This window comes from Balaenoptera borealis (genome assembly GCF_965194805.1).
Source record: "Balaenoptera borealis genome assembly, chromosome: 8".
Classification (NCBI taxonomy): Eukaryota; Metazoa; Chordata; class Mammalia; order Artiodactyla; family Balaenopteridae; genus Balaenoptera; species Balaenoptera borealis.
Window position 1 is genome coordinate 32,238,156 of NC_138865.1, and position 21,288 is coordinate 32,259,443.

Sequence of the window (21,288 nt, forward strand, 5' to 3'; positions counted from 1 at the left end):
TATTCAAAAATACAGGCCACTGCTGTTACAAGAGTAGAAAACCCAATCATTTTAGGAAGTGTGTGTGTGTGCACATGCACACGCATGCATGCATGCACATATTTAACAAGTAAATAAAAAATTAGATTACTATTGAATAAAGCAGTGCATTCTCAGGTATCTCATTAGATACATATATAAAGATAAAATAACTATTTGGAGGTGAAAACAGACTATTACAAGAGACAAAGAAGGACACTACATAATGATCAAGGAATCAATCCAAGAAGAAGATATAAAAATTGTAAATATTTATGCACCCAACATAGGAGCACCTCAATACATAAGGCAAATGCTAACAGCCATAAAAGGGGAAATCAACAGTAACACAATCATAGTAGGGGACTTTAAAACCCCTCTTTCACCAACGGACAGACCATCCAAAATGAAAATAAATAAGGAAACACAAGCTTTAAATGATACACTAAACAAGATGGACTTAATTGATATTTATAGGACATTCCATCCAAAAACAACAGAATACACTTTCTTCTCAAGTGCTCATGGAACATTCTCCAGGATAGATCATATCTTGGGTCACAAATCAAGCCTCGGTAAATTTAGAGAAAATTGAAATCATATCAAGTATCTTTCCTGACCACAACGCTATGAGACTAGATATCAATTACAGGAAAAAATCGGTAAGAAATACAAACACGTGGAAGCTAAACAATACACTACTTAATAACCAAGAGATCACTGAAGAAATCAAGGAAGAAATCAAAAAATACCTAGAAACAAATGACAATGAAAACACGATCACCAAAAACCTATGGGATGCAGCAAAAGCAGTCCTAGAGGGAAGTTTATAGCAATACAATGCTACCTCAAGAAACAAGAAACACCTCAAATAAAAAACCTAACCTTACACCTAAAGCAATTACAGAAAGAAAAACAAAAAAACCCCAAAGTTAGCAGAAGGAAAGAAATCATAAAGATCAGATCAGAAATAAATGAAAAAGAAAGGAAGGAAACAATAGCAAAGATCAATAAAACTAAAAGCTGGCTCTTTGAGAAGATAAACAAAATTGATAAACCATTAGCCAGACTCATCAAGAAAAAAAGGGAGAAGACTCAAACCAACAGAATTAGAAATGAAAAAGGAGAAGTAACAACTGACAATGCAGAAATACAAAGGATCATGAGAGATTACTGCAAGCAACTCTATGCCAATAAAATGGACAACCTGGAAGAAATGGACAAACTCTTATTAAAGCACAACCGTCCAAGGATGAACCAGGAAGAAATAGAAAATATAAACAAACCAAACACAAGCATTGAAATTGACACTGTGATTAAAAATCTTCCAACAAACAAAAGCCCAGGACCAGATGGCTTCACAGGGGAATTCCATCAAACATTTAGAGAAGAGCTAACACCTATCCTTCTAAAACTCTTCCAAAATATAGCAGAGGGAGGAACACTCCCAGACTCATTCTACGAGGCCACCATCATCCTGATACCAAAACCAGACAAAGATGTCACAAAGAAAGAAAACTACAGGCCAATATCACTGATGAACATAGATGCAAAAATCCTCAACAAAATACCAGCAAACAGAATCCAACAGCACATTAAAAGGATCATAAACCACGATCAAGTGGGATTAATCCCAGGAATGAAAGGATTCTTCAATATACGCAAATCAAACAATGTGATACACCATACTAACAAATTGAAGGATAAAAACCATATAATCATCTCAATAGATGCAGCAAAAGCTTTCAACAAAATTCAACACCCATTTATGATAAAAACCCTCCAGAAAGTAGGCATAGAGGGAACCTGCCTCAACATAATAAAGGTCATATATGACAAACCCACAGCCAACATCTTTCTCAATGATGAAAAACTGAAACCATTCCCTCTAAGATCAGGAACAAGACAAGGGTGCCCACTCTCACCACTATTATTCAACATAGCTTTGGAAGTTACAGCCACAGCAATCAGAGAAGAAAAAGAAATAAAACGAATCCGAATTGGAAAAGAATAAGTAAAGCTGTTCCTCTTTGCAGGTAACATGATACTATACATAGAGAATCCTAAAGATGCTCCCAGAAAACTAGTAGAGCTATTCAATGAATTTGGTAAAGTAGCACAATACAAAATTAATGCACAGAAATCTCTTGCATTCCTATACACTAATGAGGAAAAATCTGAAAGAGAAATTAAGGAAACATTCCCATTTACCATTGCAACAAAAAGAATAAAATACCCAGCAATAAACCTACCTAGGGAGACAAAAGACCTATATGCAGAAAACTATAAGACACTGTTGAAAGAAATTAAAGATGATACAAATAGATGGAGAGATATACTATGTTCTTGGATTGGAAGCATCAACATTGTGAAAATGACTATACTACCCAAAGCAGTCTACAGATTCAATGCAATCCCTATCAAACTACCACTGGCATTTTTCACAGATGTAGAACAAAAAATTTCACAATTTGTATGGAAACACAAAAGACCCCAAATAGCCAAAGCAATCTCGAGAAAGAAAAACGGAGGTGGAGGAATCAGGCTCCCTGACTTCAGACTATACTACAAAGCTACAGTAATCAAGACAGTATGGTACTGGCACAAAAACAGAAATATAGATCAATGGAACAGGATAGAAAGCCTAGAGATAAACCCAAGCACATACGGTCACCTTATTTTTGATAAAGGTGGCAAGAATATACAATGGAGAAAAGACAGCCTCTTCAATAAGTGGTACTGATAAATAACTGAAACATTTTCCTGTAAGTGATTAAAATATTTGTCGACTTCTCAGATGTTTAAATAGAAAAGAATGAAATTAGAACACTCCCTAACACCATACACAAAAATAAACTCAAAATGGATTAAAGACCTAAATGTAAGGCCAGACACTATCAAACTCTTAGAGGAAAACATAGGCAGAACACTCTATGGCATAAATCACAGCAAGATCCTTTTTGACCCACCTCCTAGAGAAATGGAAGTAAAACAAAAATAAACAAGTGGGACCTAATGAAACATAAAAGCTTTTGCACAGCAAAGGAAACCATAAGCAAGACGAAAAGACAACCCTCAGAATGGGAGAAAGTATTTGCAAATGAAGCAACTGACAAAGGATTAATCTCCACATTTTACAAGCAGCTCATGCAGCTCAATATCAAAAAAACAAACAACCCAATCCAAAAAACAGCAGAAGACCTAAACAGACATTTCTCCAAAGAAGATATACAGATGGCCAACAAACACATGAAAGAATGCTCAACATCATTAATCATTAGAGAAATGCAAATCAAAACTACAATGAGATATCATCTCACACCAGTCAGAATGGCCATCATAAAAAAAATCTACAAACAATAAATGCTGGAGAGGGTGTGGAGAAAAGGGAACACTCTTGCAATGTAAATTGATACAGCCACTATGGAGAACAGTATGGAGGTTCCTTAAAAAACGAAAAACAGATCTACCATATGACCCAGCAATCCCACTACTGGACGTATACCCTGAGAAAACCATAATTCAAAAAGAGTCATGTATCACAATGTTCACTGCAGCTCTATTTACAATAGCCAGGACATGGAAGCAACCTAAGTGTCCATCGACAGATGAATGGATAAAGAAGATGTGGCACATATATACAATGGAATATTATTCAGCCTAAAAAAGAAACGAAATTGTGGTATTTGTAGTGAGGTGGATGGACCTAGAGTCTGTCATACAGAGTGAAGTAAGTAAGAAAAAGAAAAACAAATACCGTATGCTAACACATTTATATGGAATCTAAAAAAAAAAAAAAAAAAAAAAGAATGGTCATGAAGAACCTAGGGTCAAGACAGGAAAAAAGACGCAGACCTACTAGAGAATGGACTTGAGGATACGGGGAGGGGGAAGGGTAAGCTGGGACAATGTGAGAGTGGCGTGGACATATATACACTACCAAATGTAAAACCGATAGCTGGTGGGCAGCAGCCGCATAGCACAGGGAGATCAGCTCAGTGCTTTGTGACCACCTAGAGGAGTAGGATAGGGAGGGTGGGAGGGAGGGAGACGCAAGAGGGAAGAGATATGGGGGATATGGGGATATATGTATACGTATAGCTGATTCACTTTGTTATAAAGCAGAAGCTAACACACCATTGTAAAGCAATTATACTCCAAAAAAGATGATAAAAAAAATGTCCATATTTCAAAAAAAAAAAAAAAAGATAAAATAGCTATTTGGTATTATTTTCACAAGGTACAACTAAACATTTCTTTAAAAATTTTTCTGAAGAGGGTGTTTTTTTCTCTTTCTGTACAAAACTTCCAAACTGTGCTGGTGTACAGCACTCATGTCAAATAGAAGGTGAAACATTTTAATTCCACAGCAAGTGGAAATTAAAAATTCACAGAATTTGTTGAATTATACCAGGTATGGAAATGGCCTTCTCTTTCGTAAACCTGACTATATGTATATTATACATAAGACTACATATAAGCATTATATAAGATTATAGAACTTAAAATTAGTTTATAAAAGATACAAATCTGTTAACTTAAAAGGAACTCCAGATTTTTATAGAAAATGCATGATAAGATCCAATTTCATTCTATTTAAAAATCTGAGAAATCGACAAATATTTTAATCACTTACAGGAAAATGTTTCAGTTATTTATCAGCAACAATAATTGGTGAAAGTTTCTATGTATAATAATAGTGAGATGTTAAGAACATGAATTATATTGTGTCACCGAAATCCACCCAGTGGTGCTACTCATCATCCTTAACAGTTTTCACAGGTCTGCTTCCGCAAGCCAACAGTAGTCTATAAAAAAAATAGATTGGGTAAAAAAATCCACATGCTTAAACAGCCTCATACACCTATTCTAAAGTACAAACAAACTTTCACTGTTTAACCAAGAATATTCTCACTATCAGATGAAAGAACAATGAATGAAAAAACATGCAATCATATTAAAACATGAAACAGAAAACAGGACTTTTTCTGAGGAGGAAAATCAGTTTCATGATTTTGAAAAGCACACAAAATATCACATTTAATTTATTTTCTACTGATCATCCTTCTATTTATAACGCAGTACTTTATCTCAATTTTTAAACAATGTCCATGGTTAAATTCTACTTATGTCTCAAAGAACATTAGCAAGATTTTAGTCTCCCTCTTCATCCTCTCCACTCATGTTTTACGATGGTTTAAATAATAGTTTCTCTTAAAAAAGTTATTTTCCTTCAGAACTTATACTTGTTTCTATATTTCTTTTTGCTTCTTGTATTACAGCTCTGCTGAAGTTAAACTAGCTCTCATTCCATTATAGCAAATAAGTTTATATCATCATTATTTTTGGTGGTTTAAAATGTGACCATGTTTCTAGGTATTTTTTTTTAAATTATTGTTTTCCATTCATCTAACTCAGCACAATATGAGCTTTTATAAGTGAGATACATTATTGCTTTTCAGTTTTAAGAAATTTTATTTTTATGTTACTAATTCTTTTAAATTTATTGAAACTGGTTTTATGGTTAAGTAAAAATGTCAATATTCCACATGTAATTGAAAAGCCTGCATAATATTTTCTGTTATATATATATCCTTAAAATCAAAGTTGGAAATAATTTATTCAAATCTCTATATCCTTATCACTTCACTTTATTCTATTTTATGCTTGTCTATTTTTCTCAGTTATTTTCTCCTCCCCTCTCTTCTTGCTTTCTGTTGAACAGACTGAAATCTACCCCCATCCCATTCCATTTTTCCTACTGGTTTGAAATGTATATGTCTTACTACTCTTCTTTAAGTGGTCATCCTTAAAATTTTACACTGCATTCTGCTGAACAATTTAACAAAGCCTAAAATTAAACAAAATAATGCAGGGACCTTAGAATGCTTTAAGTCTGGTAAGCCTTTTCCAACTATATTTTCAATTGTTCACTTAGATTTATCTTGTCTTCTTCCTTTGAATTCCATCAACTTCATAAAGATGTTGTTGTACAAACAGCTTTATTACTGTTCAAATATGTGATTCTACCTGAGGACCTGCCATTTGTTTCTAGCTACTAGATTGTAAGTACTCATAACTGCCCTCTGTAATAATTTTCTTTCTTGCTAAGTATATCCATTAACACTTCTTTAGTGAAGGTTAATTGGCCTTAAATGCTCTTTGATTTTATATTTCTGTGAATGGCTTTATCTTACCTTCATTCTTCAAAGAGAAAGAAAGAGAAAGTCAATGAGTCTACAATTCTTGGTTGGTAATTATTCCCTCTCAGAACTTTAACAGTTCTTGTCTCTGATTTTGTTTGTTTATGTTATACTTATCTTTTATCTGCTTTTAACATCTCTTGATTCTGGTGTTCTACAGTTCCAATATAAAGTGTTGTTTTGGGTGGGAATTTATTTTCCTTTGTATCACTAGGGATTTGAGAGGTTTCCTGAATCTAAACATTGGTGACTCTCTTCAATTCTGGGCAATTCCCATAGATTATCTCTTAAGTATTTCTTTTTCCCACATGCTCTTCCTTCTAGAACTCAGATCAGATACCAAAATCAATCGCTTTACCCTGTCCCCTAACCTGGCTTTCATATTTTCCATCTCTTCATCTCTCTGTGGTGCATGCTGCTTATTTATTTCAAATGTGTCTTCTAATTTGTTGAGTCTCTCTTCACCTGTGTCTAATCTGCTGTTTCAGCATTCACTAAATTCTTTATTTCAGTGATTACATTTTTCATTTCTCAATACTACTCTTTTTCAATTCTACTTGATCATTTTGATAGTCTCTTATTCTTTCCATTCTTCTACTCTTTTATTTCTTTATACATATAAAACAAATTTTATATCCTAAATCTATTTCAATATATACATTTATTTTGGTCTAATTCTGTAGTTTATTATTTCTGATGATTCTTCCTCTTGCATTTTATGTTTTTATTTTTATTGTGAGCATATGTTTCCTGGAAATGGATCTGTAAGAGCCTAGATGACTATATTCAACAGGAAGACAAGACATGGAGAGAAAGTGCCAGAAGTAGAGGGAGGGGTAACTGAAAGTCCTGATGGAAGAATGCCAGTGTAGCTAGGTGGTGGTTGTAGTTTAGGGTCAGTTAAAGGAGGGACTAGGAACAGTAAGTGAAGGGAAGGGACCTTTCAAGGAATAAATGTGTGTGTGTGTGTGTGTGTGTGTGTGTGTGTGTGTGTGTGTGATGTGAGGGAAGATTCGAAAATCTTTACCCAGAAAAGCAAGATCATCAGGTAAGTGGTCTTTAGAAAGATTATTCTGGCAGCAGGATAGCAAATGGATCAGAAGGAGGTGAGGCAGAGACAGGAAAATCATGAAGACAACAATAGTAAATGCCAGAGATTTAGAGGGTTTGAATAAGTCAGTGATGGGATGACTGAAGAAAAGGGGACATGAGAAAATTCAAGAGATGGGGCTAAACCTAACCTTTCACAATCAAACAGTAATGCTCTCTTTCCAAGGATCCACACCAAAGTTTTCATACCCATTCTAAGTGAGATGACATTCCAAAGCATACAAAATATGTTTGACTTGGACACTAACACTCATTTCACTATCATAAATGTCAAACAACCCATATTGATGGTCAGATACTATATGTCTTAGAAGACTTCATAAAAAACAGCTAGATAACAAGCAGTATATGTTTCAGGAGCATATTGTCTTGATCTGGGGAGTCCTTTTCAGCTAATGGAAAAATATATAAAACCGAAAGAAGTCAACGTTGCTAGTGACAATTTAATCCAAATAGCTTAATCTGAAAAGCTTTATTGCTTAGAGAGATATAATATTACAGAAAGCTGAAACATATCAATGTACTGTTAGAGTTTCTAATTCTATGACATAAACTTATTTTTAAATATTCTTCTTTTGTGATATTGTCTTAATCTTGCAGTATTAGTGATAATACTTTGAATAATGGAAATACCCAGTATAAATGCCTTTCCCTAAAATTCCTTATCTGATTATTCTACCCAAGGTCATGGACCAAAGTCACATTTCTGATTTTACACTTGAGATCAACAGGAGCAATAGTAATGGCTAAAATTCACTGAGGACTTACTATGTTCCAGGCATTATTTATATATATTAATTAATTTAATCTTCATAACAAGTCTATGAGATGGGTTATAATTATTATTTATATTTTTGGAGACAAGGAAGCTGAGACACAGAAAGGATAAGCAAATTACCCAGGGTCACACAGCTGGCATTCATCAGTGGAAGCAGAAACCTAATCCAAACATTCCTTTCATAACCACTCCACTCCACTGCCTATCTGAAAGTGTGACTCATTATGTTAGTACATCTTGTTGAATTTTATAGTTTTATGCTGTTTGAAGGAGTGCTGCTGGAAGCATCTTCATTTATATACCTCCACTGGGCCCTTCTATGTAATTCTGAAAATACGAACGATCTTTGTTTGAAAATAGAGGTAGTCTTTAAGTGATAGCTATGTGCATTTTGTCATGCCTTTGAGCTAGCTAGTCATAAAACTTCTCAAAGATAGTAACAGGTTTTGTTGACAATAATGGCCAGCCATAAACAGAAAGGCCTCACCCTAGACCAGGGGGTCAAGTCTGCAAGCACAACGGGAGCTTCCACTTGATGTTGCAGGTTACTGGACACAGAGTCCATGGTTCTCACTCCCAGAGGCAGCTGTGACCCAAATGAATTTAGCCTCATGGGTGTCAAGGAGACAACTGGACACCTACACTGAAGTGCAATGGCCACCTGTGCACCTGCAGGCCCTCTGCCCTGATGTGCAGTGAGCCTTTCCCACCTGGATTAGATGCTGCTTCCAGTATCAGGTAGACACTGTGAACCAGGCTTGTGGAGAATGCCAATTACACACTGCCCCCAGGCACCTCTGTTTCAGGCTCCTCCTGAATATGGAGCCTTGCTGAGATCAGACTTGATCAAGATCTCCCTAGATAACAGTCATCTTGCCTAATAATACCTGCCAGAAGGCCTCCTCTTTGCTGCTTGTTGGTCTTTGGTAGTTCCCCTGACACCTGGCCTTTTCAAGCTCTCCCTCAGGGCTTCCCAGCAACTTTTAGAACAGGCACCATGCTTTTTATCAAAGCCTTGGGTCAGAAGTTATGTCAGGCATTTTCCTACTGGAAGAAAACAAAACACTCAAAATCAGCCAATGGATCCTTCCATGAACAAATCAGTTGGCTAGTAGAGAGCTCAGGGGTAGTCACATAAAAATTCATTTTTATTAGGCCACCTAAAAAATGATTATAAAATACACAGGGGGATTCTGCAGATATTCTATATACTTTCAAGGTAGCATATTTAAAATATATTAATTTCTCCATTTATTTGGTACTTACTGAGTACCATCAGCAAAGCACTGCAGGAACAAAGAAGCGCGATTGTGTTTTCAGGAAGTTTAAAATCTGATTAAGGAGGGAGACATGTAACCAAGCATCTGTTCTATGAAGCCAGTAAGAGCCTGAAAGCTAGTGCTTTTCATAATAGATGTTAAACTCATTACCTAAATGGATTGTGCATTTTGCTTTCTTGTCAAAGTGATGCAGTCAAAGCACCTGGTCAAGGATCAAGTTGCGATCGCTTCCTGGCTCCACCACTGGTCATGAGGGCCAACCTTTCCTGTCACAGTAGCTGGATAAGAGCAGTCACAACACAGACAAAACAGTGGAAGTCAGATCTGGGGATCTTGCTGGATGTTTGGGGAAAGAGAATCAGTCACCCTTTTACTTATCCAACAAATATGTATTGAGAACCCACTGTCTTCCAGGACCATCCCTGTGCTCTGGGGATTAGGAAGTAGGAATAACAACAAAAAAGAAAGAGGAAGTTTCTGCTTTCTTGGAGCTTGAGTTGAGGGAATAAACAAATAAATACATGCTTAGTGCTTCAGGGTAATAAGGACCAAAGTCCAAATAGAGGAAAGCATTCTCTCTATCACTGTGATTAGGAAGGTCGACCTTGGACATGGAGCTACCAAGCAGATTCCTGCCTGAGCATCAAGCTGACACTGGGAAGACAGAGCGGAAACATGAAGAGAGGCTGATCCTGATGGCACAGCCTCATCTGGATCTAACCTTGCCTGAAATGAAATGATGTGAACCAACAATTCCCCGTTTTGTTGAAGTCACTTGCCAATACCCCAGTCCTTCACACTTCCATTTCTTATTACTCCACATAGAATCAAACAACCATTAAGTCCTGAAAGTGTTCTTTGTGTGCAGTGTCACTTTTTCATTCTCACCGCCATCCTCCCACTTCAGTCCCTCTTACACCTGGGAAATGGAATAACAGTGGAAGACCTCAGGGGGATGGATCCCACAGGAAGTAGTGAAGGAGGAAGGACACCTCTTTGGCTGGCCAAATCCACGCAAGTCAACCCAGGAAGTCATTCGGCATCACCTCCATCTAAGAAAACGGAAGAAGATGCTCATGAAGGCTCTGGGCATGTTGATGCTGGGGGTTGGCAAGGAGGCCTTGGGAGGGTGGGTAAGCCAGTCTCATCCCTAGGGAATTGGGATGGCGATTAAGATACAACATATGTCCTTTTCATGCTCAAATGCGCAATAGCCTGCAGGATGTATCTCCCCACTCCTGCTTCACCTTGCAGCAATATCCATGAGGAAAAGGAACTTTTCCTAGGCAAACATGCAGCCTATCTTCCAACAAATGAATCCTATCACTTAGAAGAAGAACAAGTGAAATCAGTCCATAGCGATGCAAATCTCCCAAAGATCAGGTTTTCAGGTTTCTTAAAATAGATCAGTAGTTCATCATGACAAAAGAATAGTAAATAATTATGATCCAAAATTTATTCTTATAAACTGGAAAATCAATATGTTTGTTAACCTTGTACCATAGTTCAAAATAGATCATTTGACTTACCTCTAATAGGTAATTGACTCTGAGATCTGTCAATTCTACTGTGTTTTAGGCCAGAAAAAATATTTTTCAGAAATGTTCCTTGTCACTTTAAGAAAGCAAAGAGTAATTTGGCGTTTGCTCCCTTAAACTCTCTTATACGTACCTTAACTAAACTCTAGTCAACATATCCTCTTTCAGTCCCCCAATTTTTTTAACCCCTCGCAATGACGGCATGGTTCACACCATAGAAAAGGATGTGCTCTGAAATGTCAAGGCTCACAGGTTTTCTTATCAGAACTTCCGTGAATCGAGACTTCCCTGGTGGAGTAGTGGTTAAGAGTCCGCCTGCCAATACAGGGAACACGGGTTCGATCCCTAGTCCAGGAAGATCCCACATGCCGCGGAGCAACTAAGCCCACGCACCACAACTACTGAAGCCCTTGCGCCTAGAGCCCATGCTCCGAAACAAGAGAAGGCACCTCAATGAGAAGTCCGCGCACCACAACAAAGAGTAACCCACGCTGGTCGCAACTAGAGAAAGCCCGTAGCCTCAGTGCCGCAATGAAGACCCAACACAGCCAAAAATTAATTAATTAATTAATTAATTAATTAATTAAAAATAGAAAACGTCCATGAATTAACACAACGTTGCAGAGAAGCCTAAGAATCACAGACACACAGCAGGTAGCCAGCTTGATGACTTTACACAGCTATATTTTTCTTTTTATGTTGTATTATTATACTTTTAGTGTATAGCAATGTCCTTATTCTCAAGTTTCTGATCATCAAAGACACAGCAAACGTAAAGCTATATGACAAATCCTTAATTTTGATAATCTCCAAACATTTGAACAGATGTCTATAGAAACATATTATTTTTCTTACATCAGCCAAATCTGAGACATTAAAATAGTTAACAGTTCTTAAAATATTTTCTTCCATAATAGAAGTTTATATGAAAATTACTTTCTTTGACCTGAATCAAATTACTGAATTATTTTCGCATGCTAATCAGATTCCCTTTATTATATCTACTCGCCTTTAAATCAAAATCCTACCAGCCATTCCTTAGAACTGTAGTAACAGGAACCAGGACCTGGCAAGGCCTCAGAGGCAGGTTAAGTGCTGCTGGTTCTAACGGTGGCGGCACAGCAATACCCTAGAACACAAAACCCCTCCGACACGTGAAGCCAATAGTTTCAACTGGGCTTCAACTGGGTCAGGGCAGATGGCTTTGTATTTCCTGATTGCTCACATGCTCAGAAATCCAAAGTGGAGAATATCCGTTCTGCATGGTAACAAGTAAGAAATAGCTCAATCCCACGTAACTGGATCGTCACCTAATCCAATCTGTGCCTCTCTTACAACTATTGACAGTGGTTTTTAATTCCTTCAGCAGCTCTCTCTACCCAACCAGCCTCCCTTAAGACACACAAACCTACGTACACACACATGGTTCATTCTGCCACTTCTCCCACCAATTCACCACTCCGAGGAAGAGTGTATTTAGCTAAACTTTAGCAAGCTCTTTGGCTGCCTGAGGATTTAGAAATGTTAAAATAAAAACTAATTACCACCTTGAGAACTGCAGGTGGCACCTGGTCTTATGTCTCAAGGCAGCAGGTCGCTCCTGCATCATCCAAGCAGCAATGTCACTGCTTGCTCCTAAGCTCCAGAGAAACCCTCTGTTGGGTCTCGAACACCCCAAGTAATGAGATGCTACTGAAACGAGCATGTGGGGACCCTAGGTCTACGCCACAGCGTTAAGTGGCTTCTGAGGTTATCGAAACTGCCACTGATGCCAAACAAGGTTCACCAGCCCCTTCCTCCCACAGTGGTCCAGTGAACACGTGGCATAAAAATTCCTTCTCCACAGGTGACAGCCACTAAGGCCAGAGATGGAACCACAGGTGATACAACTTAGGAACACATAAATTTAAATATCTGATACACCATTTACCATATCCCTAAAATGACTCATTCGAAAGGATCATTTTTGCCAGTTTAAAAAACAAACTTTTTTCAAGTTTCTCTCCATGAGTTAGCTATAACTAGCACATCCTCCATGAGTATCTTTTCCTGATGTACTACCGAGTAAAAACTTAATAAAAGCCATAGCCTAGATAAAATATATCATTTTTTCATTTGTGATTAACAGCCTTGGAGGGAGGTTTTTTTTTTAAACTGGTCCATTAAACGGGCATATATTTAAATAAAAATTATATAGTTTCTAACTTTAAACTACTCAAAATTTCAAGTACTTTATGTTTCAATTCTATTTCAAATCAGTACACTGAAAATACCCATTACCTGGAAACTAAGGAGAATATTTTTATTTTTTATGGCGAGCCAGACTCCCTATATTATTATTGAAAAGTAAAGTTTCTAATGAACCAGAAAGGAAATTTATTGTAAAGCAACACTCAAACTAAGCACATGTATTATCACACAAGGTTATGTGTACACCTACCAGACATGTGCAATCTCTATGTCAAAGCATTATTTTCAAAAAGTTAAAAACACAACACGTACAAATATAGAACAAATGCATGCCAAAGAATCATAAACTCATTAATGACTAATCCAGTAAAAGAGCATTTTGAGAAACTAGGAATTTACAGGCATTTATAGAAGAACATTAGAATGAGATTGCTAGGTTACAAAAAAACTGATCAATGTCCTACAGGGCAATAAAACCTTTGTAGTTACCATATGTACCTGAAAAAAAAAAAAAAAGAAATCATCAATTTCAGCGTCTAAACTCCAATCAAAAGGTAAATGACCAAGTCAGACATGGGTGTATTCTTCTAGGTAATTAAACAATCATGTGGGCCTATTAAACAATGTTCCTGCACAATGTCAAAAGGTCACTCTATCATACCCTCTCTTTTTTTAACTTTTTATTTTACATTGGAGTCTAGTTGATTTACAATGTTGTGTTAGTTTTTACAGTATTTACAAGTTGTGTATAACTTTAATTAGCACACAGATTTTAACCTTATGCCATAGAACTCAAACTGGAAAAAACAAGTATGATATTTTGAAGGAACGTATTACATATGGTTTCCTGCCTCTCAGAAATAGGTAGACATAAATAATTCAGTTTTTAAAAGTTATTCAATATGATGCAACAGAGCCTATAGCAATCAGCACCGCAACGGGCCCCAGGTAGGCAGACTGAGTGGGGACACTTTGGAAGTTACTCTGAAGAACTTTGTATGTTGAAGCCAAGCCTTTAAAGGCTCTGAAAAGTTAAGTGGGAAGAAGATCCAGAGGTTAATTTCATATGTTTTTCAGGATTAGAATTAGAATTGCAGGCAAACCCTGGATCTATTCATTCCAAATTGTTTGAACTCTTTTATACTTTTATAAGTATACTTTTATATTCAAATTCTGATTTTGATTTAAAGGGAAAAATTCAAATTCAAATTTGCTCAGTTAATTGAGATTTTTGCCCGTGAATATGTCCTTTATTTAGTACTCTTGAATGATTTGGGGTTTTTTTTCCAAATCAACTCAAAGGAGCAGACATTCTTGAGCTCCAGTCTTCTCCCCAGAACAGGCTTTCAGGCGTGGGAGGGCCACTGATAATGTGTCTTTAGGGTCATTTTGTTTGTTTGCTTAAAGAGTCTCCCCCAGTTGCATAAGCTTCAGCACCCTCACAGCTCTAGCCTTGCCTGTCACTCTGTGTTGATAGTCACATGGACTTTGTAAGTTTTTTTGGAGAAAAAAATGTTGTTGTTTTCCCGAAGTTTTCAAAAATATTCTGACCTCAGTATTTCTGGGAAGTTTATTCAAATATGATTTAAAAAAAAAAACGGTCCGTTTACCAGTTTGTTGAAGACTCTTTCCAACAAGTCCAAGCTCCAGTGCTTACTAAATACCTCTCTCCATATTCTATGCTCATTTTCCCCAACATGTTTCACTAATCACGAATGGATTCCCCATTCACCTGCTCCAGGGGCACATCTTCTGATAGGCTCCCTCCCTAAACCAAGGAACATATTACATATGGTCTAATGCCTTTCAGAAATAGGTAGACATAAGTAATTCAATCTAAATATCAACCAAAATACTGACATTTTCTTATTCAGATTATATCTCTTCTTCCTCCCCAAAGATCTGAAAATTCATAAAGAAACAGTAGATTCACATGGATAATCCTGATTAACTTGGAGGATTCGACTCACTCTAGAAAACCACTAAGCACACTATTGAGACAAAAAAAAGCCTGCACCAATTAAAACAGTAGCAGGATTTTAGTCCATATTACCCAAGGTGAAAACTTCTTTATGGACTGTATTGTCTTAGCACACATGGCATTACTTGAGATTGACTGTGCTCACATAGCAATAGAATATGTTGATGACACTTAGCAAATAATTACAAAGAATCTGTGCCCATTGAAATGACAGGAGTTCTGACAAACAATACCCTTGAGAAGAGACATTGGATAAACACACTATTAGACATTCACTTAAATCAATTCTCACGATTTTATACTTCTTAGCAGTTGTAGCATTATGTTCAGTTCCTCCATTCTGCAATTCATGTATTTTTATCCCAAATTCTTAAGGTTAATCATGTTATTGGGTTAGGATAATTTATACAACAAGTGTCTCACTATTATACTGTGTATGTTATTTTTCTTTTCAAAGAATAATATTGTGTGATAATATCTATTAGAGGATCATATTAATAAACTTTCATTAAAGATGACACAGTAACACTTTAGCACATAAGGAGCCATTGCTCCAGTGAAGAAAGGATTCAAATCTGATACAAATCTTCAAATTGAGGTGCTAATATATTTGCCTAGATCAAGCACTAGGTATTACATGAAGAGCACATGTTTGTCTCCCATGCTGGCCAACAAAATGGGCTTGATCTGCTCCCCCAACCAAGGGCAGAGACCTCTCATACATATGCAGGACGTAACAGGGAGGAGACATTGTTGGATAAAAACAAATCCTGATTACCACTCCTAGAACAGTGATTCAAGTTGTGTGCCCCACCTGGAGTGGGCCAGAAATACATCTTTTATTCTCACAACAAGAAGGGCACTTTTGACAGGGGAAGGAAACAAAAGAAGACTTCTAGAGAAAATTACAAGTACTGAGATTTAACAAGGTGCGGATGAGTGTGTAACACTCACTAAATTGAACCCCTGGGTCTATAAATATCATCATTTACGTCAAATAATCACCATCAACAGCGGCTGAAATGTCTAACACTGGCTTCAGTCCTTTTCAGAGACTTCAGTCCTTTTTCTTTTCACTGGGGAGTAGAGTTAGGGAGGACAGCAGCTACTAGCTATAGCTGGTACTTTACTTATATGGGGAAAATAATTCAGCTATAAATTAACTTCCAATTTTGTTGTTCCTTAATCGGGAAAGAGTGAACATTACTCCTTAAAGTGACATGCGATCCAGGAGACAGATTTACAATACTAAATATGCAATCAAAATACTGACATTTTCTTATTCAGATTATATCTCTTCTTCCTCCCCCCCCCCCCAAAAAGATCTGAAAGTTCATAAACAAATAGTAGATTCACAGGGATAATCCTAAAACAGAGAGCTACTGCCCTCTTCCACTTGTGGCTCATGGTAGGAAGTGAGCAAACCAACCACTGTCTGCACAACAACTTCTGGAAAACAGGGCTCTAACTTGGAATCTATATTCTAACTTTCCTCTTGCATTCCATTTAAGAGGATAACTCCATTAGAATAACACTTTCATCTTGACTAAGTACAAAGAGTTCTAGAAGGCAGACCAAGTAGAGATGCACAATTTTTAAATATCAGGTCCTAGAGGATGCTGTCCATTCAACTTGTTTTATCTTCAAAAAGACAGAGAATAAGAGAAAAAAAAATAAAGCCCATGTTTTTGGCTATTTAGAAACATTACTCTCGCCCTGTGTAGACTCCTCCGGACTTAAAATTTCCCATTAATTATAAAGATTCATGTCAAAACATGGATAATTTCTGAGATGTCAAATGTTTCAGCCAAGTCCTGTATGAGAGTATGTCTTATGCCAGAACCTCACCCAGGTTGACCCCCACCCGCCCCCCCGTCTGACTAATTTACTACTGAGAACCAGTTGTAAATAGAGGAAAAATGTCACTGTATCCTTTTGGGGAGAAGATCTTTACCTTTTTAAAAATTTACATACAGTTCTCATTATTTTATCAGGGCTTAAGAATATTTCATTTTTGTTAGTTTTAAAGTCTTGTCTGAAAAGATTACTTGAGTTCTTAAAACACTTCTTAGGAATAAAAGGTTAGCGATCAAAAGACTTGAGCAAATGCTGGTGTTCGTGATTTCTTGTTGGTAGCCTAAATCCCATCCGGCTGGCAAACTCCTCTTTAGAATTTCTCAAATGATGGGACAGGACTAAAAGAACCCTCTACCTTGATTTATGTAGTAACAAATTTCAAATATGGGTTTGAAATACCTTGCTTGTATATACATCTACACATACAAACAAACACCTCCCAAATATTCGAGAGTTAAGGAAAAATCCAATTGGTCAAATTAGCTAATCTAGACTATAATACGATAGTATTATATGTAATATTATAATAATAATAATATATGTAATATATATAATATATATATTATATATATAATAGTAATTATATATGTAATCTAGACTATATAGACTATCTAGACTATTACATATTACTATAATATGTAATCTAGACTATAATACGATAGTAATATATGTAATATTATACTATAATATAGATTATTATAATATAATAATCTATATTATAATACTATAATATATAGAATATAATAGTCTATAATCTAGACTATAATTACCTCTACTGCCACAAAGGATACTGTCAAATGAGATCAGCAAGCAATTATCAAACACAGTTTGTGTACCCTCTATGAATCTTTAAGTCTGCAAAGACATTTAAATATATACTTGACACTTGAACAACTATAGTAGCCATCTTTGCGGTGATCAAGGACTCTATAGTATCTAAAATGTTCTTAGCCATGCAAATTTACATAGGTACTTTTAACTTACTGAACTTTTCATCAGAGTACTAAACACATCTAAATAAAACAGAGGCTGAAAAGTGAAAACTAGCATTGACATTTGAAGAGTCAGCCAGAGACCCAGACGAACTGAGCTTAGAGATATATTCAATTCAGAAAAGGATATCTGCCTGGAGATTCAGACATGGAGCACCTCAGAGCATGTGACTCTTAAAAAAGATGCTCAGTATGAAGAACATGATACCTCTGTGGATTTCAGGGAGTAAAATACAAACAGAAAATAAAGAAATATCAAAATAACTGATCTTGCAATATCCTGTAATCACAACTAAGGAGACAAGAAAGGCAGCACAGCACTCTGCTTCTAAGGGAAGGATTTTTGAAGCCATGTTTCCTTTAAGTAAGAGTGACCTCTGGTGACTTTTTAATTGCACCTCAGTGTACTAGGTTAAGTTATTCTACAATTCTTTTATACTAGCAAATCATTTAGTACTACATTTTTAATTTCTTAGCAAAGTGATAAATGCTTTACTGCAGGACCTAAGGCTTTCATGTAAATGCCTCCATTGTAATTAATTCATGGAAACTGTGCCCAAAGCTAAATTAAAATTCTGTCTGAAACACGGGGCAGTATTTTCTTAAAGGAGACTAAGGCTCATTTTCAGGAGTGACTCATATAATATGGCATTAAATGAGCTGAAACTAAATGATGACAACACAAACTTATCACAGCCTCGGGGCATATATGGATGAATGCTGGAAGGGTAACTATTTGTACAAAATGCTTTTCACTGTAGCACAAACTTCCTGGTAAGGGCAGAGTTCCCCAGCCCACCCCACCCCCAGCAGCAAGGTCGGTTTCTAACGTGCCTACTAGCACTTTCTTGAAATGCATAATAGCTTGCCTTACTCCCTACAACCTGATTTTAAAAAAATTCTTGAGGGGGATGGGGTGTGGATGTAGGACTAAGGGGGCTTTCTTCCAATCCCTCAAGGAAAGAAAAGCCCTATGATGGAGATTTCAATCTGAATAACACTTCGAAAACTTTTTCCGATTTCCAGATTAAAATGCCTTGAGGTCGGCTGAATCAATTTGGCTAGCATCTTTAGATCAGACTCACATTGCCAGTCCAGAACTGAGAGGTTAATACATCTTCACTGAACCAACAAAATGAGAAACACAGCACATCACGATATACAAGCATGTGCACTTGCAAATGAACCTGAATGGCAGGGTATGTTTTTCCTGTAAGCAAAAGCCTTCTAATTCTGAGGGGTCGATCCTTCTCGTAATTCTGCGGACTCACCAGGTTTGCCGCCTGGGCTCTGCTGCGGAGCCTGCCCGCCGCTGCAGCGCCCGACTTCTTGGTACCCGATTCCGCAGGGCGCCGACTGCAAACATCTACGCTAATGCAGGACCCGGCCAGGTCGGCCAACGATTTCCTTTCTGACATAAATCCTCCAAAATGTATTCATAGTAAAAAGAAATAAATGACATATTGGCATGCTCTTCTCTCATCTCCTGCTATTCTCTCTCTGGTCTCTCTCCGCCTCAATATTCTCATGCTAATTTTAGGTTTTACTAGAATTTGAGCTTTCTCAATGAATCTTCAAAACAACAGCACACAGACAAAATTCAGCTCACAGACAAGTCAAAACAGGCTTTGTGTATTACAGACTTGACAAGTGGAAAAACCATTGTAAACCATCCTATCCAAGCGTTGGGACTTTGCGATGTTTTTTAAATGCCTCATTTTCAGAAGCAGACCAGTGATTCCATTTGTAAAATTCAATTATTTTTTTAAAAAACACGAATTCTCAGTTGACAGTATAAGTTTTAAAAGATTTGCTGTACTCACAAGTATTCCCTGCTGCTAATGTACTCCAGGGCTGGGCAGACAAAAGAAAGAGCATCCTGAGACAGGCTCCCGCGGCGGAGTCCATGTTCACAGTCGCCGGGGCTCCCCACCCCAAAACCCAAGGTGTCCAGACAGCTGCTCTGAGCCGGAGTCTGCAAGCTCCCTGCCGCTCGGGGTAGCTAGCGCTCCCTCCTCCGGGCTCGGCGAACCCGCGCAGCCGGCGGGGCGGGAGCCCCAACCTGCAGCCACACCCCTACCCGCTCCCGCCGCGCTGCGAGCTCCACGCGTCCCGGGCGAGCCTGGCGGTGGCGGGAGGAAGTGCGAGTCAAATCGGTGAAGGTCTTCAACCTGCGCTCGCTCTGAATCCGAATCCGCGGTCCTAGCTCCTTCACCGGCAGGTTTCCCACTCTGAACAGCTGAGCAGTTCAGTGGACTTAAGTCTGAGACCGAGCTTCACCACGCTGATGATGCTTGAGCATTAACACTGATGCTAGGAAAAATGTAAGTTTTTTTTTTTTTTTTTGGTTGAAAAGAACTTAGGACAAGTAACTAATCCGGTTTGAAGAAAATATTTACATGTACTGAGAACTGTTGTAAAAAAGACTGCTTTTGTTTTCCCAACTCATTTAATGATTCATATTTAAAAATAAAAACCTAAAGAACCTTATTATGGTAATCATTTCGAAATATATACGGTTATATATACAGTGTTATGTGTCAAAATACATCTCAATAAAGCTGGAAAAAATTAAAATTAAAAAATAATTAATTAAAACACCGACCCAACTTCTACTATAATGTCAGCATTTTATTATGTATATTCCTACTTGGAGATTTGAGAATTGTGGTCAGCAGATATATAAAACTAAAAACTGGCATCCTGGGAGAATATAAAACTAAAAACTGGCATCCTGGGAGAAGGAATCTTACTCCAAATATCATCACGGAAGTGACGTTATGTTAAGTGGGTAAACTGAATACACTTAATTGAAGAATGAAGAGTTTTGAATCAACTTCTATATACTGTATGTGTATTCCTTTCCATTCAAATTCTTTAATACAATTACCCAAAAGTTCATATTGAAAAATGATGGAATCTAAAAGGCATCTTAAATAAATAAATAAATGGATAGATAAATAAATGGATAGATAGATAAGCAGATAAATAGATAAATTGTTTCAGAGTATACAGATAGAGGCCTGATGGCCCATGGAGGAAGAAGGATTTCAAGATCCATGACCTTGAGGTAAGTCACATGGCCTCCTCTACTTCCTAAAGAGGCTGCCAGCAGATGTAAATGAAGGAGGTATGAGCATGGCATCACTAGGATCAATACTCTCCTAAAACTGTGACCAGACTCATGACAAATGTGCTGAGACTTAGGAACAGTGTCCAGGCATTCTTGCACCATCCAAAGTGATCAGAAGATGAAAGTAACTTTAACCTTGAGTAGGGCATTATATGCCTGAGAACAAAGCAGAAAAGCTGTTTTTATTATTTCTATTCTGCAACCTGGG

The 21,288-nt window shown here is 37.2% G+C and overlaps 1 protein-coding gene across 17 annotated transcripts in view; it reads right to left on the minus strand.

Annotated features, from left to right (window-relative positions):
* The window catches only part of LOC309632884 (V-type proton ATPase subunit B, brain isoform-like), a 109,609-nt gene that overhangs the window by 74,868 nt on the left and 13,453 nt on the right, over positions 1-21,288 (minus strand). For 9 of the 17 annotated variants that reach the window (XM_082400865.1, XM_082400867.1, XM_082400866.1 and 6 more), the window contains exon 1: positions 19,771-19,952. The exons of 4 other annotated variants lie outside the window; for them this stretch is intronic. In XM_082400865.1, the coding sequence (XP_082256991.1) occupies positions 19,771-19,855 (85 nt within the window). In that variant the 5' untranslated portion in view covers positions 19,856-19,952. Of the gene's footprint in view, positions 1-10,381; positions 10,442-19,770; positions 19,954-21,288 lie in introns of those variants that run through there. 4 more of the 17 variants (XR_014247111.1, XM_082400870.1, XM_082400863.1 and 1 more) reach the window with 4 other exon arrangements.